The sequence below is a fragment of the Zosterops lateralis genome, assembly GCF_965231275.1.
Source record: "Zosterops lateralis genome assembly, chromosome: 4".
NCBI classification, from domain to species: domain Eukaryota; kingdom Metazoa; phylum Chordata; class Aves; order Passeriformes; family Zosteropidae; genus Zosterops; species Zosterops lateralis.
The window spans coordinates 47,765,256-47,782,936 of NC_139765.1; the positions used below are offsets into that span (position 1 = coordinate 47,765,256).

Here is a 17,681-nt window from a genome sequence, read left to right on the forward strand (position 1 = left end):
AAATCCAGTTTTCCTAGAACTTGTATCTAAGCAGGAGCCTTGAATTTTCATTTCTTCAGATTTCTTTTCCCACTGCCATCCTTTTCCCAACACCTCCAGTATTCAGAACCACAAAGGAGAAAAATACAATAATGATATCAAAGGGGCAACATACAATGGATGCTGTAAAAGTATTTCAGTGAGATAGAGAAGAAAATAAGAACAAGTAGAGATAGATCAGAGGAAAGTGGTCACATCTAAGTGGGCAGGCAAAGCAACATGGTAACAGAATGAACTGGAGAACTTACAAAACCCTGCCCAAAAGCAGACCAGAACTGAGATGCAAAAGCTGAAACCGAAGTACCAAATTTAACATTGTTACGGGTTATAAAATAAACCCGAGACAACTATCTCCTTGAAAATAAAGAAAATATCTTTGCATTGATTTCACTGACTTTCAGCATAAACAGACTGCACTGAAAGAAAAAAAGACAACAGCTCTACTCCAAAGAAATTTAAAAAACGTTTTCGGTTTTTCAGGTTTTTTTTTAATAAATGTGCTTTGTTCACAAAAGTAGTGACATAAAAGACAACAGAGATGCTAATACATGTTTTCTTTCTTTTCTTCTCCAGCACCTTAAGAACAAAAGATGTCTTGCACAGTCATAATTTTCAAATATTTCATAACCTAGAAATAATGTTCTTGCACCAAAGCCAAATATACAACTCCTGATATCACCACTTTATTATTAAGGGAGATGTAAGTATTTATGTAAATCACACTTTCTTCCTCCACCACAATATACTGTCCCTTGTGGAAAAAAAAAAAAAACAATAGAAACCAAATGAAAAAAGAACAAAAAACCCCCCAATAAACCACAAAACCAAATAACCAATAAACCTGCTTCGGGCATTTAGAATGATCAGAATGAAAACCAAGCTGTTATGAATCTCAGGTCCCTACACCACAGTGCTGTCACCAACCTCCCAAAAAGGATTAAACTTTAAATCTTAATATTTAAGCTATTTTGGGAGATAAATCTTGATCTGAATTGGATTTCTTTGTGTATGAATCACAAACCAATTTACAGTAATCAATGCCAACACATAGGTTTGATGGTGTACCAGTTTTTAAATCGCGTATCAGTTAAATTTTTAGGTACACTTTGAAGAATGCAAATATTAACCTCCCATAAACAGCTGAATTTACAGCAATATTTAAACATGAACACTGCTGGAATCAGTGGTTAATTGGGAAGAAAGGCTTTCAATGACAAAAATTTTAATGAAAATACTGACTTAAAGCCAATTTTGAACCCATTGTGTATTTAATTGGAGAAGTATTCTCGGTAACCAAAATTAGCAAGTGAACCATGACTTTTGTATGTGTAACATTAATTTCTTCTTTTTACACATCAGAATAGAACTGTTTGGTTTGTATAACTACCATTCAGACTGAGTAACAAATCTGAATAAGGTATTTGGGAATGCTTTAAATTCAAGAAGAGACACAAAAAGCTTATGTTAAAGAATACCGCACCACAGTCCAGATCACATTTGAGTGTAAGCTGGACCAATGCGATTACTTTGTGTAGGAAATATTATAAAAGAAAAACAGGTAGGTCAAACTGTGACACATTCAGTGCAAAACTTCAATGGAAGGACTAAGTTTCATTTTTGTAGCAACCACTGTAAAATCCACACTACAACTTCAATTTATCTAGCAACTTTCATATTATAAATATAATGTGGTGGTTTAATATGGTGAAAGATATTTCATCACAATCACCTGTGAAACTGTATTAGTATTTTCTTACCAATTTTCAGAAGTCAGAAATAAATCATGATCTTGCACCTAGTTCAAATCATTTACTATTAGGCACTTACATATAGATTTAAGAGCCTAATATCCCAATCTGAAAATTCTGGCCATTATTTTTACATGGAGGAAAATCTAAACTAAACTAATAAAGAATCCTCTTTTTTTTAACTGCAGAACAGAATTGATTTTTCCTGCAAAAAACTCACAGATTCATTACACAAGTCAAAAGCTTAATAGATATAAAAATGTTTCATCTCCTTACAGTGCAGACCAGTTTTCAGTCAGTTTTTATTTAAATGAAGAGGGGATTTTTGGGTCCTAATAAGCAAACAAAAAGCATGTGTTAATTTCATTTGTGTGGTCTGGATTACATGGCTTTATGCAAATATGTGTGTCCTTGAAGAACTTGTACAGTTATGTTCCTTCTTACAAAATCAGTTTATAGTCCCTGGCTAACTCAGAAGGTCTACAAATAAGGACAATTCAAGAAAAAGTTGTTTCTTTTTAAAACACATAAATAATTTACTTTAAAACATGAAAAAACCCACCCTGTCCCCCCCAAAAAAACAGTTTTAAGAGAATAAAGAACACCATAGTTGGGGAAATACTGACATATGTTAGTGCTTGTATAGTCATAAAACTGCAAAACATATTCCAGCTTTGAAGTGAAATATCATTGTCTAAGATGTACCATACTCCTCTGGGGGAGAAGCCTCTTCAGAAATTGCTATTTATGCAATGAAATTACACAGTATGTGTAACTGTGGATGACTATATTCCAGTGTTTTGGTGTTATGTCAAGAGGGCTGCAATAAACATCAAATCAAATGTGCAAGCATTATAGTTTCTCCAGCCCAGGCTTAACCAGAGTGAAACAAATTTTGGAAGAAAAAAGTTTTGTTCCATAATTGATAAGGGACATTTTTAACCAAGTGTTTTAACCTATCTGCACATTTCAGTAAAGTGCAAATTATTTCTTCCTACATATACTTCTCAGAAGCCCATCAACTCCAGTGCCTTAAGCTCAACCACATTGAGTTAAAATACTGAAACAACATTTAACAAATTAAATAGAATTCACACTTCACAGCACTAAAGAAAAGAATGGTACCTTTCTGGAAAAAAAAATAGTGATACAAATCTAAAGAAAGTAACAGCAATTTATGCTATGACATGAGTCATTTGCATAAAACTTGTATTTTTTCACTTTCATACAAGAATAAATTTTAAAATTCAAAAAGTAGAAAAAAATAGCAAACTCTGTAAACCTTTGCATTTTCTTTATGCAAACCATTTTTCTGTGTTAAGCCCAAGTTAGTATAGCAAAATTAGTTAAGCAAGAGGTTTGACTGAAAGGGCATTTCAACAACTACATTAACTTAGAAGCAATATAGGATCTTCTAGCTCATAGAAAGGAATGGAACTAGACTGGCTTTCTCCAGAGTCTGAGTCATAGGGAGCGTCAGGTAGCTCCATAAAACCATAAGCTAGCTGTTCATCCTCTGTGTCTGACCGAACATAGCAGGCTGTGTTGGAATACTCCTCATCCTCTATGCTGTTGAAATCCTGTGGGATGTACAACATTCCTGGGTAGTTCCTGCTAACTAAGTCACTTGTTGTTTGCAGGGAAGTTTTCCTAAATGCCATCAGGTGCATGTGAGAAAACTTGGAATACTTGAAGCGTTTAAAACCCAAGGACTCTATGGCAATTTTCCAGCTTTTCATCATCATAGCCCGGCGATTCTGATGAGATGAATCAGGAGTTATTACAAGCAATAAGCCATTTAATACCAGAAGTTCATGTGCCTTCTTGCAGCATATCCATCGTTGATAGGGTGATGGAAAGTAAGAAAGAAGAAGAGAGAAAACCACAACATGAAACAGTTCTCCAGGTAGAGAATCAATTGGATTTTTCAGTTGTTTAAGAAAGGCATCTATTGCATCTTGTGCCAGTTGAAGAGGTTGCTGAATTTGAAGATTTAGGAAGTCACATTTGTATACGCTCTGGTGGGGTGACAAAAATAGAAAACCAAACAAAGTTAGTTTAAAGAGCAAATACAATCAAATCCACAGAAAAATCAATTACTCCATTAAAGAGATGTCAAGTCTGCTGAACATTCCTCTTGCCATTAAATCAATCTAAAAGAAAAATTTAACACATATGCAGAATTTTAGATGCGCAGTGTTTTACTAGAGACTTGATAGCTGAGAATAGTTACTTAAAAAAAAATATTTATCCCCAAATGAAAAAAGTATTGAATCAACTATCTCACAAATTATTTAAGAACTCAGAAGATTGCTTGTGTTTTTACAGGTACTGAAAGCCTTTTTTAGGTTTTTATAAACTTGAAATAAGTAATTAGAAACTAAATTTGATACCTCAGAATTTCTACCAGTTCTTTAAAAAGAATCCAAAAAACTTAGTAGTTTGGTCACTTGAAAAAAAGTGTAATTTTTTTACTGGTAAAGACACAAGGAATAACAAGGCAATATAGATTCTGAAGTTACAAAACTGATTTGCAGCAATGATGCATTTCCATGTTTTAGCTTTGCTGTAGATGCAAAGTGCAGTGGTACACATTTGGGCAGTTATCAAAGGAAGCTAAGGACTACAAATCATCTGTTGATCATTTGTGCACTCAAGCTGTTGAAGACTAGAAATGACACCACAATGCAACATACTGAAGAATAAGTTCTTAATATTCTTAATCACAAAGCAGTCAAAAAATAAATGCATGTGCTTTAGTCAATGTAAGTTTTGATACTTTATCAAAACCCAGGACTGATTTTTCACAAAAGAAGTAGTAAGATATAATGTTGTGATCTAATAGCAAGAAAAATTGTTCTTAATGCCTAGAGAATGTGCAGTGAATGACAGACATTAAATAGGTAAGTAAATATGAAAGTAGATACAAAATATTCTGTGGAACACATCAGAAAGGTGGAATTAAATCTGTTGCATTTTAATACCATGAAAATAGTACCAGTAGAAAAAGAGTAAAAAAAGTGTGTCTTATGAAGCAACATTCAGAAAAGATTACTAGAACACTATTGCAAGTGTATTCATAAAGGAACTAATATGCACAATTGTTTTCAAGTAGAAGAGAATGTTATTTCTGTTCATATAAAATCACATGCCCTTCCAAGAGTAAGCAGAAAATTACAAAAAGTAATCAATGTTAAAAAAAAAAAAACTGATGTATTTTCTGTTAGCTCTGATCTTGGACTTCAATATGTGAAGATCCAAAAAAAGATTTGCATTATGTGGCTATAGCCAGGAAATTTTAATTGTAACCATTATACCTGCAAGGCTATATTCTGTTTCCCTGTAATACTGAGAACAGGAAATTATAGTGGTAAGTTTTAAAAGAAGGAAGCATTTTGAAAACTGATTGTTCAGAGGGACACACTAACTTTACTTAGAACTTCAAAACTTTAGGAGTTAAAAAGCTAGTGGTCATACATATACAGTTGAAAAATACAATTTAGACTGCAAGTATTTCTGAGTAGTGGAGAAACACAAATTAGTAAATTAGTAATGCGGAAATGTTAAAGAAAATTTCAGGACTAAGGCATGTTTCAAGTGGAATCTGTAATCAGCTTTAGGACAAAAATGCTGCTAAACTAGAATTTGCTACTAAACTTTTGATATACATGTCTTGAACTAATGTTTAAGTCCTCAGAGACACTGAAACAGCAGTGGTATCTCAGTGCATCCACTGACATTTAAGAACACAATCCTACTTAAGTAAATAATTTGCACAGATAATGCACAGAATATTCTGAGTTGGAAGGGATCCTCAAGTATCGAGATATATAGTCTAATTTTTAACCCCAGTACCCTTCCAGCCTTTTTTTTTTTTTTTTTTTTTTTTTGGTCTCAGACTATATTACTCCAATATAACATCTGCTGCACACTCCAGTCTCAGTTTCCACCCTCCTAGCTTCTAATAATGCATGTTTCCCTCAATGTACTTTACACCAGGTCACTGGAAGTGAGTGCAACTAAAGAAAATACTAACCGTGGTAAGCAGTTTCCCTGTCTCTCAAAACCCAAAAGCCTTCAATGGTAATATATTTCCATATTCTACAGTTTGCATTCTCTGTATGTGAAACAGAGATTCTAAAGATTTTTAAGTGAAGACATTTATCCTTTAGTTAAATATTGTATTTCCACAATTACATCCTTCTTATTTTTCCAAATAAATTGAAGTATTACTCGACTACTTAGTATATATCCAAAGCATTTCTATATGAAGATGGATAATGTTTTTTTATTAAAAAAGAACTATTTAACCCTCTAATTAACACTATTTAAAAAACTGGCTTTGTAAGAAGTCTCTGTGCTTCAATTTGTTTTAAAAGGTACTTTAGTATCTAATCTAAGAAATCTGCTATATCAGGAAGTTTTACCAGTTTATTTTATATTCAGCTTTTACCACAACTTATCAAGATAAATTTTCCAAGCCAGGAGATGACATTAACTACCACAATAAACCTCTGACTGTCATTCTGAAAAACTTAAATCAGCCCAGGCAACTGCTGGCCTAAAGATAAATTTATTCAGAAGGTTATGGTGCTGATGCAGCTCAAAGTAGAGTCATCTTCAGTACATCAGGGCTCATTAATTCTGTTTTGGAAGTAGGACTAAGCTTATTCTAGCAGTTGCATTTGACTGCTCAAACTGTACTCCCTGTCCCTTCAAGAACACTTGCATTAACCAGGCTTCAAGGTGCCCTGAACAACCCAAAGCACCCAAGAGAGTCAAAGATTTGGTGAGCCTGAGACAGGCCTCAGGGTAAGCATGTGTGTAACCACATGGACATCAGCACTCTGGGAAGCTCCTACCATGAAGCTATGGTACTAACCATGTCAGACGACCAGAAATCAATTATCTTATTGTTCCCTTCTACTGGGAGAGAATCTAAAGAACTGGTTAGTACACAGAAATTGCATATGCTTCTCCTTTAAATCCACAGAAGTTACTTTTTCAGGACTTTCTCCAATAAAGGTTTGGTCACTGTACATTTAAATTGATCTTCATGAGAACAAATGTAGCTTTCTTATGAAAGCAGAACAACAGATTAGAAGATAGGAAAATATTAACTAGGCATACTCAAAAATTAATGTTTAGGCTCAATTCATGTTAGGTACCTAGGCTGCCATTATAGTCACTGGAGAATTAGTCAATACAAAACCCAATTCACCTCACCATCAAACAGCAGCTATTTAGGTTTAACTATTTTTAATAGTTAAATGGTATTCACTGACTATAATTAGAACTTAGAACCTGAGATGTAGACACTGAGGATCTATATATCATAGCCAGAAATTCACTTGTCATGTATTACCATTTTAAATGCCACAGGCTGCCATTTCAGTGGCATGTGTCTTTTTTACCTCCTGTGTCATGCCCAACAGCCCTAAACACTGTCCCTACAGCCTCCAAAGTGGTGGAAAGCAATCATGTTGCCTGTGTTTCAAATTAGGCAAGACAAAATCTACCTAAAGTTTGTATTTTATACGGAACTAACATTGAATTGCTTTTGAAAGTAATTTATCAGACTCAAATTTTTAAAGAATATCTTTCAGTATCTCTCAGCATATATGGAAAAATACAAATGAGGTGTTAATGAACTAATTATAACAAAAACAAACTACCAGGCATTGAGTATGTAAATCACACTGCAGCAAATTAGAAAACATTACTTTCCAGTTAAATGTATTTTTTCACCCCTACGCTTCTTTTCACCTCTCTGCTTCTAAAGAGGGTTACCTAAGGCCACAGATTTTAACAGAGCCTGATTTTTAACTGTAAGTAGTCAAGGTGTGTAGAGTCAAAGGCTTTCCTGTTTTCTGTCAGAAATGTATTTCTGCGTCTTTCTAAAAATAATTTATTCTACTTTATCCTTTTGCATTGTTGATAAATGGAATTAGTGCTGACAAAAGTTGGGTCAAGAGCAAAAGACAGAAAGAAGATATAATTACGGTAGAATTAAGGCATTTGAGAACTTTACTGCCTACAAAAAATGAAGCAATTTACCCCAAATATACTGACAAATTTTGGAAGCTTAAAAATATTTCTAGCAATAAACAGAAATTATCCCTTGTAGTGCACTTCTGATTATCAAATCTTCCCTTAAAAAACTCCATAAATACAGTCACTGATCATTTCCTTCTGTCAGTGAATGCAGCTTCTGAGAGGTTCTTGCCTAAGAATAAGCCTACTTAATAGTTACTTAGACCTTTTAAGATGCAAGGACTCATCTGAAATATCATTAAAAGACAGCTACTAAATTTTTTTAATTACAAGATTTATTATACCATTATAAAGGCATGGCTCTGGGATAAAAACCGTATTTTTAAAAGAAGACACAACTTTAGAGCCTGCTCATGGGAAAGGATGTAGTGTTTAGTTCCTACTAAAACATATTTAGAAAGCATATAAGTATTAAATGTACTTTTTTTACAGTCATTTTGAGATATTCCACAAATCTGAGGATCAAGTTTATATTAAATACACCAAACATTACATACCTCAACAGCTGGAACAATGTCTATGCCAACTGTCAGAAATTCTTCAAACTTCAGAAATGGATTAAAGCAGCTACCAACATCAAGTAATCTGATTTTCCCCAAGGAGTGAAGGAACCTAAGAAGCAGCAAGAATTAAGTTTTATCAAATGTAACTTTTAAAGCTGTATTCTGAGTTACAATTTCAGGTAAGAAACACAAAAGATTGTCACAGACAACCACAGTAGTGACTAACAGAAGTGAATTACTTCAATTGCTGAGATACCTAAAGAACCAAGCTCCATCAATAAAAGCAGATGGTCCTCAAGCAGCAGAGTTTGATTCAGAGCAGCTGCAATACTGTTAACTTGTGCACTTGTAGTAATCAAATAAAATGGTAAATGCTGTGTCCACTAGACAGGCTTTCTCACACTGTTTTGTGTTTCTCACTTAACTTTTTGTAGTATTTACTGATTTTGAAGTCACACTAGACACCAGAGTTAAAACCTCATGAAGTGAAAAGGAAAACAGAAAACAGCTACATAAATTGCACCATTTACAGGGTTATGATCTTAAAAAAAATCCACGATTTGTAACATCTTAGGATATCCAAAATCCATTAACAGAGGCAAAGTCACAGCTTTCACAGGGACTTCACAGAGATGAGAATGCTAATAACCTTCCAGAAAGAAAATGTTTTTTTGCTTCAAGTTTCTGTAGCCAAAACCAATTGGAATCTCCAAAAATCTAACTTGTCCTGTTTCTGGGAAAGGCTCAGCCCTGGAGAGACAGTTAACTGCAAAAACTTTCAGAAACAGAGGTACAGGGCCAATGGAATAAAACCAAGCCATAGCTGTACTTATAGTGACAACGAAGCAGAAAAGAAAAAAAAAAAGCCTCTAAGCAGCAGTAAGAGACCTGGGCTCTCTGGGCTCCTTCAAGACTCCAAGTAACCTACTAGAGAGAGGATATTGGAAAAGCAAGAGAAAATATCTTGTTGCATTTGACAAAATAGCATTTTGCTTCTACATGGAACAGAAGATATCCAGCGCATACTTCTCTCAAAACACCACCATGACCAAGGCAAATAGTGCAACTTACCTTTAAGTTAAAGCTGCAAATATTACCAAGTTACCCTGTAAGTCAATCAGTACTGAGTGAGATTTCAGAATGAAGATGAAAGCAACAATTTTTCCAGACTTGGAACAGGAATTTGGATACTGTGTAGGCAGATCCTAGTAGCCATAAATGGACTGAAGTCAAGTAGTGTCTTCTTCCACATAAGGGTAGTCTGAAGTTTCTCAGAACTGTATCTCCTTGTCCAGAAAATGGGGACACTAATGGCAGATCCTTCCTCATTCAAACACAAAAATGTATGCCTGTATGTATGCTTGCATTCTATATGAGAGTCCAATATGGTAACAACAAATCAGTGAACATATAGAAGGAAGGAAATATAACAAGAGGAAACAGGATGCTACAGTGCAGAGAAAACTTCCCATAAAAAAGAGAGAGCCTCTAGAGATCTAAACATGTTCCCTCTGAAGTGTTCAATGAAATACTTGTACAGATTAAATTAAGCAGCAAATCCCAGAAGGCTCTAATTTCCAGGACAGCCACTTCACCTATGGTACAGTGAAAAATCACTGCGATATATTCTCTCTTCCTACTTACAAAAGCTACTTTATTTATATGTATTTATATATTACTTGAGAGAGGATTATATATGGGATGAACAGATTTATTGTCTTTACACCTACCAGAATAAAACAAAGAGTCACAGGTTTAGATAGACAAACGCACAACTCTTACTTATAGTGTTAGTGTTACATGACCACAATGGAGTGACAGTCTTTAAACACTATGCATAGGCTCCTCCATATCCCTTGTACCAAGTTTGAGACTTCACTACTAGATCAGTGTAGACATGATAAAGCATTTCAGGAAAGATCTCTGCTTTGTGTAATACACAATCCATTTTCTTTCTGATAAACTCTGTAATTTCTTCTGTAAGACATCAAGAAAAAAAAAAAGAATTTTGATTTCTCTGGGCAATAACTTAGACCAGTTATGCCTTGTTCAAGGTCTGTACAGCTACTAAGAACCTACTATCATTTGTAGCTTACTCAGGTAAACACTGCAAAACTTGCCTTTGCCAGGTATGTCTTAAGGAGTATATATATTTTTCAAGTTTTGAGAATGAAAATAAAAATCATCAGCACTCACTATACTAACAGATACTTTTAAATTAATTTATAAAAATTCTCAACTCCTTTCTGTACACATTAGAACAAAAGGGAAGGCTACAAACAACTGGTAGCAAGAAGGCAGGTGAAGTCTCTGCAACAGCCACTATTAACTGCAGAAAATATAAAGACAGAGATCAAAGAGACATCAAAGAGATGCAAAGAGAGAACCAATGCTTTATCCTGACAATGCCTCTTACTGGTAGACAGCTTTAAAGAGTGTATGATTATCAAACCTATTGATTTAAACAAACATGAGAGACACAAAAGACACCCACTCCTAAGGAAAGATACACCTTCTATAACATTAGTAACACGTCATTCTGGCCCTAACTGATACTACACCTAGCTTCAAGTAAGTGCTGGACATGCTACAATCAAGGAAAAAAATCTCTTTACACAACAGAAAAAACACTGTTGCAGGAAGTTCTAGGAACTAATCTATAATAAATATGAAACAAGTAATAACTTTTATAGGTTCTACGCTTACGAGTTCATCATTTCATTGTACTTGTTTTTTTCCATCACACATGGAATAGTCACAAACATGACACGGGTAATTTAGGAAAAAAAAATGGAGGGTGGGACTTCAGAAATAAAGAAGTTAGTCTTGGATACCAAAAATAAAATTCTTACTTGAGTGAAGGTCACAAACAAAATTAAAACTCTTGTTTGGAAAATACCTCAAGGATACTACAAGTTCTGCAGAGCCAGTCATCAGAAAGCTAGCACATTAGAAGTTAAGGGTTGTAATTCCAAATTGCTTTTGAAGTGTGTAATTGGAATCAAGAGTTTCTCTGCAATTATTTATGAAGAGAAAGTTTTAAGTACTCTGATATTTACATTTGGCACTTAGTACTTACATAAGCAATTGACTTTTCAACAGGGCTGAACAGCCATTAGATTCTAACTTAATTAACATCTCCCTTATTTCACCTCAAGGTTTAATATAAATTGCATTGCACACCAATGACATACTTAAGTGAAATTGCTCTAGCACTAAAATGAAGATGACTAAGTTGTCATTCTCAAGCAATTTTTTAAGGCATTTATCAAAATACACTACAACATAAACAGCTCTTGAAATGCATATATTCACATGAAAATTCCCTTTGTTAACTATTAAAAATATATCAGACCAATCTAACGTGTTATGGAGAAAAAAAAGCCAGGGCAAATTTTAACACTCATAAAAGAAGAAAAGAAGTCAAAACAAGCAAAACTTACTCTTCTGTCATAGCTTCATGATTTGTCAAGCCAAAGTTTGGCAAAGGATCTTCAATCTTGGGAGACTGAGGAACATTTAAAGCTGGAGTGGTCTTAGAAGCAAGAAGTGCTCTTTTTTCATCTTTCTCAAGTGCTTTTCTTTTTCCACCATTCTGAAAATATTCTCGGCATACACTGAAAAGACAAAAAGAAAAATGCCCCAGGAAAACTGAATGCTCTTGTTAGTCACTACTATAGCTAAGATACATACCAGAGGGTTAAGAGATACAAGTGCTGTCAGCTTTTAAACAAATCTGCTTTTATTTCAACTTTGGTAAGTCAGCTTTAAAAAAGATGTGATACACCCAAGAACACAAAGTCGAGTGGTGGGTTATTGGGGTCTTTTTTCCCTCAAATTATCCATAAGTCACAGCTGAATAAACAGATTCAAAATATTTTTATCTGGATAGACTTTTAAAGTAAGACAGCAGAAGTCTTGTCAGAACATCACCAGAAGGTAAACTTCAGCTCAGTTCTCCACTACAGGGCAGAGTTATCAACTAGCTGCCAACACAAGGTTTGAAATGTGCATCTTGCTGGCATATAAACTGGGGGAAAACAAACCTAATCCAGATTTACGTGCAAATTTACATCCAGCAGTTTTTAATTTTAATTGAGTTTGCCTGGGCATTTTTTGTTTTAAGTAACAGATAGTAAGATAGTAGCTGTATTATTGTGGAAGACTTATTTTAGCTTTCAGTTTTTCCTGAAAAAACTGAAATAACTTCCTTATTTACTTTTTTTTTCTTATAGGAACCAGAACAAAATAATCTAATCATACTTGAACAGAAATATTAGCTAGTTTAAAGAAACTAATGTTACAAAAGAAGTTAAATAGCACTTGCATTCCTCTATCTGTAGTCAGCATTAGAGTAAGAGAAGCAAGGACTATGTTTAGTGAATAAATGAGTTTCTGAGAAACTGAATAACTGAATTTCGTCCACAAAATATAACTAGAACTGGAAAAAAAATCATGCTTTGAAATTAAAAAGCCAGACTCACCCTGCACGATTCAGTTTTTTAAATTAAATGTTGCCATGCAAATATTTGCACAGAAATTTTAACACAAATAATACTTGTTTGAATAATGTTTTCTGAACAACTCATTTTTATGATGCTTTCTTGAAATTCACTCCATTTTCCTCTAACAAAACTGCAGAGGTTTGAAGGAAACATTCCACAAAACATAAATTCAAGTGTAGTTTAATAATGTCTTATACAAAGCAGAAACAGAATTACGACACTTCACAGATTTAAGGATGGACACGTTGGTGCATTTAAATCATAAATAATAATGGACTTGGTATACACAGGGCTTATCTAAGGTTTGGTGATATTTTAGGCATCAAATATACCCAGTCTCTTCATCATATAAGATGTGAAGGACAACAACAAAAAGTCATTGGAGTGGCACTGAGTTTCTTTGATGGAAACATACGTGAACAGGTACAGATAGAAGTAACTTTACCCCAAGATACGTAGGAAATAAGCACCTTGATTCAGAAATGTGTAATCACAGAATGGGTCAGGTTAGAAGGGACCCCAGAGGGTCATCTGGTCCAACCTCCCTGCTGAAGCAGGGTCATCCCAGAGCACATGGCACAGGTTTGTGTCCAGAAGGTTACAGAACATTTTCAGAGAAGAAGACTCCACCTCTCTGGACAATCTGTTCCAGTGCTCAGTCACCTGCACAGTAAAGAAGCTCTTCCTCATTTTCAGGTGGAACTTCCTGCCCATCAGTTTCCGCCTGTTGCCCTTTGTCCTATTGGCTGGCATGACCAAGCAGAGCCTGGCTCCATCCTCTTGACACCCTCCCATCAGATACTGATAGACATTGATGAGGTCCCCTCTCAGTTGTCTCTTCTTGAGACTGAACAGGCCCAACTCCTTCAGCCTTTCCTCATAGGACAGATGCTCCAGTCTAGGCTGCAATACTGCCAGACATACAGACGGCAAAATTGTAGCAACTCCATCCATTAGAGACTGCACGTATGGAAAGACAACAATTCTAAAATCAGCTAAGTATAAGAAGCCAATCACTTAACTTAACAGGAAAGAGATTTTAGAAAGATCCATAAAGAAACAAGAACTCCAGAAAAAACCACTTGCATTAGTGTTTACATACATGCTGGTGTGCTAATGAAAGTGTATTTTACACATTGTATTATTTATTTATAAGCATGCAATCAATTTAGAACTATTTAGTTCTGTGTATCAATTAGTCAAAGAAATAAAATTGGAAAGAAAAATCTTTTTTGTCCATTTATCAGCTACTGTACCACTTGGTTAGCACCCTGCAACCTCTTTATTTTTATTATAAGTATTTTTCCCTCATTACAGCTCTTAAAACATCCAGAATCAACGGCATTTTAAGTAATGTTGCACTGACATGTAAGACATGAGAGAATTCTCAACCTCAAAGAATGTGTTTTTTTTCTTCTGGACTAACTATTCATGTTATCAACCTTTTAATTCCCTAGAAGCTGGTATGCTACCCAGCCTAACGAGCACAGGAGAACAACCTTCTTGTAAAATGCAAATTCCTCTTGTCACTGAGAAGCCATTTCTTCCTCATTCCTGGTACTGATGCAAATGAGTGTTTTTCCATCCTTCTACCCCTATCTGTCAACCAAGTTCTCATAAGTCTATATTCTTCATAAAAGACCTTCCTCATTTGCACATAAGACACTATCAAAGTCAACCACAAAGAGAAGCATCTCCTTCTGCATTTTCCCTGGTGGACAACTGGCCAGTGCCACAGGAATGCCTAAGAATGGATAAAATTCTTCACATTTGGATCCCAGGCTCTAACTATGGGTGCAGTATCACAAGGTACCAAAAAAACCCAGCCAAACCCACCCAATCCAAACAAAAAACCCCTCAGATCACACAGCACTTCATAGCCACTGAGGGATATCTTCCCTTTATGCTTTTCTGACATCACAGTCATTCTGTCATGATTACTACACATTGCCCTTTTGGCTCCTGTGCTCTCAGAGGAGTTGTCTATGTACTCCCCCTGCAGAAGTGACCCTCACACCTCCTGTGGGCTAACAGTGAGCACATGGGCTCTCACTGCACTGGTAGTTAGCAGACATAACGCACTCTGTAGCTCACCACACGGTAACTTGTGGATGTAGCCAGATGTTTAACTTCACAGCCATTAAAAGCCATCATTGATCACTCTGGTTTTGAGTATGCAGTTAAATAAAACTCTATATTTAACAACTGTCTCAAGTAAGGAACAGCATCTCAATTATCTACAAAGCCCAAATTAAGAAATTTCTTTTATAATTCTAAAAACTGACACGGCTCCATTTTTAACTGACTATTAAGCATTCAGTCTCTGATGACGCAATATTAGCTCTACAATGAACATACTTGCTTGTGAAGAATTGTGCCATGTAAATGCTATCTGAGCTGACACTTGCTACAGTTCACATGAACTGAAATAAATATTTCAGGTCTAAACTGTTTCAGTTTCCTAGATGAAGAGACAAGTTAGGTTTCTGGGTGAAGTATGCAGTTCATGTCTTTGCTCTAAAAAAGAAATCAGAAATCAAATCTTTGTATTTCCTCAGTGAAACTTATTTTCCCTATTTCAAATCTCAAACACTAAATAACCTGTTCCAGTTGACTCCCCTGCTCTCTCTGCTATTTGGGTTGGAGACATAAAGGAAGTCTCAGAAAAAGCCAATATGAATACATAGGATTTTGTTAATACTCTGCAGCAATAAAAGAGAAACTTTGTTTTCAAAAAGAAAGACTAAATCCATGAATTTTAATGGAATACAAAATGAAAAAAAAAGAGGGGGACAAGGTCAAGAAACACTGTATGAAATTTAAAAACCATAACAGAATTGTTAATTAATTCTTCTGCTCAAGTAATAATGAACAACTAAATTAAAGGTGGTGTGGTCAACTTTAATCACAGCAAAGAGCAGTTTCTGATAATCAGGGCTGTAATCAATGCTTGAGGAATTCAAGCACCCAGTTTTATTGACTGAATCTTTCCTTCTGCTTTATAATGAGGAAAAGGTGAACTTAACTCATGTTCCTTAGAATATTTACAAACCAAAACCTAATACTGAAGATGGCTTTCAGTGAGGGTACAGAGAAATAGCAAACCTCCTTTCAGAGCTGAAGGAATGTCTGGACCTCTCATCATGGTTTCTCCCCTCCTTCCACACACTAAGGAACAAGCACTCTCACAGCTGCTAGCCTGAAAAAAAATAAAATTGCAAATACTTCTAAAGGTTTAACCCATCCACTTCCCAACCTCCAAAGTCAAGGGCGGTAGAAGTCTCAATTGGCCTTGTACACATTAATCATACCTAGAAGAGCAGTCAAGTTTCCCTTGGACTAAAAATATTTCCTGATTGTTATGTGCACCCAGCTTCAAGTTAAGGAAACAGAATGTTCAGCATAGGTGAAAACACCAGGTTTCTTAATGTAAAGTACTGTAATTTTTTATCAGCGTAATTATATATTTTTAAATTTCAAGTTGAGAAAGTTGTATGTAATACATTTTTCCAATTTGTTTTCGATATTTGGTCTCAATTCTAGGGGTTTGAGACATTTTCCTTTTGAGAAACGCAAATAGATCTGTAATCATGTTTCTCTTGGGCTGTGGCTACCCCAAGCCAGTTTCTAGAGGTAATATCTTTTATTGCCAGAGGATTCAAAGAACTTGAAAACAGTCAGCAGTTATCATATGATCACTGCTTTAATTAGCTCTAGTGCTCAACGAACGATGCTCATGTCAGAACAAAGTAGTTATAGAATCACAGAATATCCTGAGTTGGAAGGGATCCAGCAGGGTCATTGAAGCCCAACTCCTGAACTCACAGAGAATAGCCCCAATGTGCACAAAAATATTGTTCAAACACTTCTTGAACCCTGTCAGGCTTGGTGCTGTGACCGCTTCCCTGAGGAGGTCTGTTCCAGTGCCCAATAACCTTTCAGGTGGAGAACCTTTTTCTAATATCCAACCTAAACCTCCCTTGACACAACTTGAGACCATTCTCTTGTGTCCTGTCACTGGTCACCACAGAGATCAGTGTCTGGCCTTCCTCTTCCCCTCATGCAAAAGTTGTAACTGCAGTGAGGTCTCCCCTCAGTCTCCTCTTCTCCAGGCTGAACAGACCAAGTGACCTCAGTTTCCCCTCAAGGCCCTTCACCCTCTTGGTTGTCCTCATTTGGACACTCTCCCATAGCTTTATATCTTTCTTATATTGTGGCACCCAAAACTACCCCCAGCACTTGAGGTGAGGCTGCCCCAGTGCAGAGCAGAGCAGGACAATCCCCTCCCTTGCTCACCTGGCCATGCCACGCCTGATGTACCCCAGGACACAGGTTGTCCTCCTGGCTGCCAGGGCACTGCTGACTCATGTTCAACTTGCCATTGACAGGACCCCCAGGCCCCTTTCCCTGGTGCTGTTTTCCAGCAGTTGGTTCCCCAGTCCATCCATACATCCAGGGTTGCCTCATCTCAGGTGCAGAACTGGGCACTTGTTAAAATTCATGCAGTTGGTGATTGCCCAGCTCTCTTAATTTTTTGGGGTTTCTCTGGAGAGCCTGTGTGCCTTCAAGGGAGTTAACAGCTCCTCACAATTTAGTATCACCAGTAAAGAATGTGTTTAACAGCAAAAAATTAAGACTGTCATATAAATATGAACATCGAACATTATCCTTTCCCACTTTAAATGGTTCCTCTCCTGTTGTTTCTGCCACCTTCCTCGGTTCCATTCTCCTTGCAGTGAATTTCTCAATTAATTGCCTTCATCAGAAACACCTGCAAAACAGTGTTGAAGGGACTTGCAAACACTCATTCATTCAATCCTCCAAATAAACAG

General features: G+C 35.9%; 1 protein-coding gene across 2 annotated transcripts in view; it reads right to left on the bottom strand.

Moving 5' to 3' along the window:
• Positions 1 to 504: 504 nt before the first annotated feature.
• Positions 505 to 17,681, bottom strand: part of SAMTOR (S-adenosylmethionine sensor upstream of mTORC1) — a gene marked incomplete at its 5' end in the record, with an annotated part of 34,068 nt that continues 16,891 nt past the window's right edge. For both annotated transcript variants that reach the window (XM_083858748.1, XM_083858749.1), the window contains 3 exons: positions 505 to 3,805; positions 8,339 to 8,453; positions 11,788 to 11,961. In XM_083858748.1, coding sequence (XP_083714874.1) covers positions 3,176 to 3,805; positions 8,339 to 8,453; positions 11,788 to 11,961 — 919 coding nt within the window. In that variant the 3' untranslated portion in view covers positions 505 to 3,175. The remainder of the gene's footprint in view (positions 3,806 to 8,338; positions 8,454 to 11,787; positions 11,962 to 17,681) is intronic.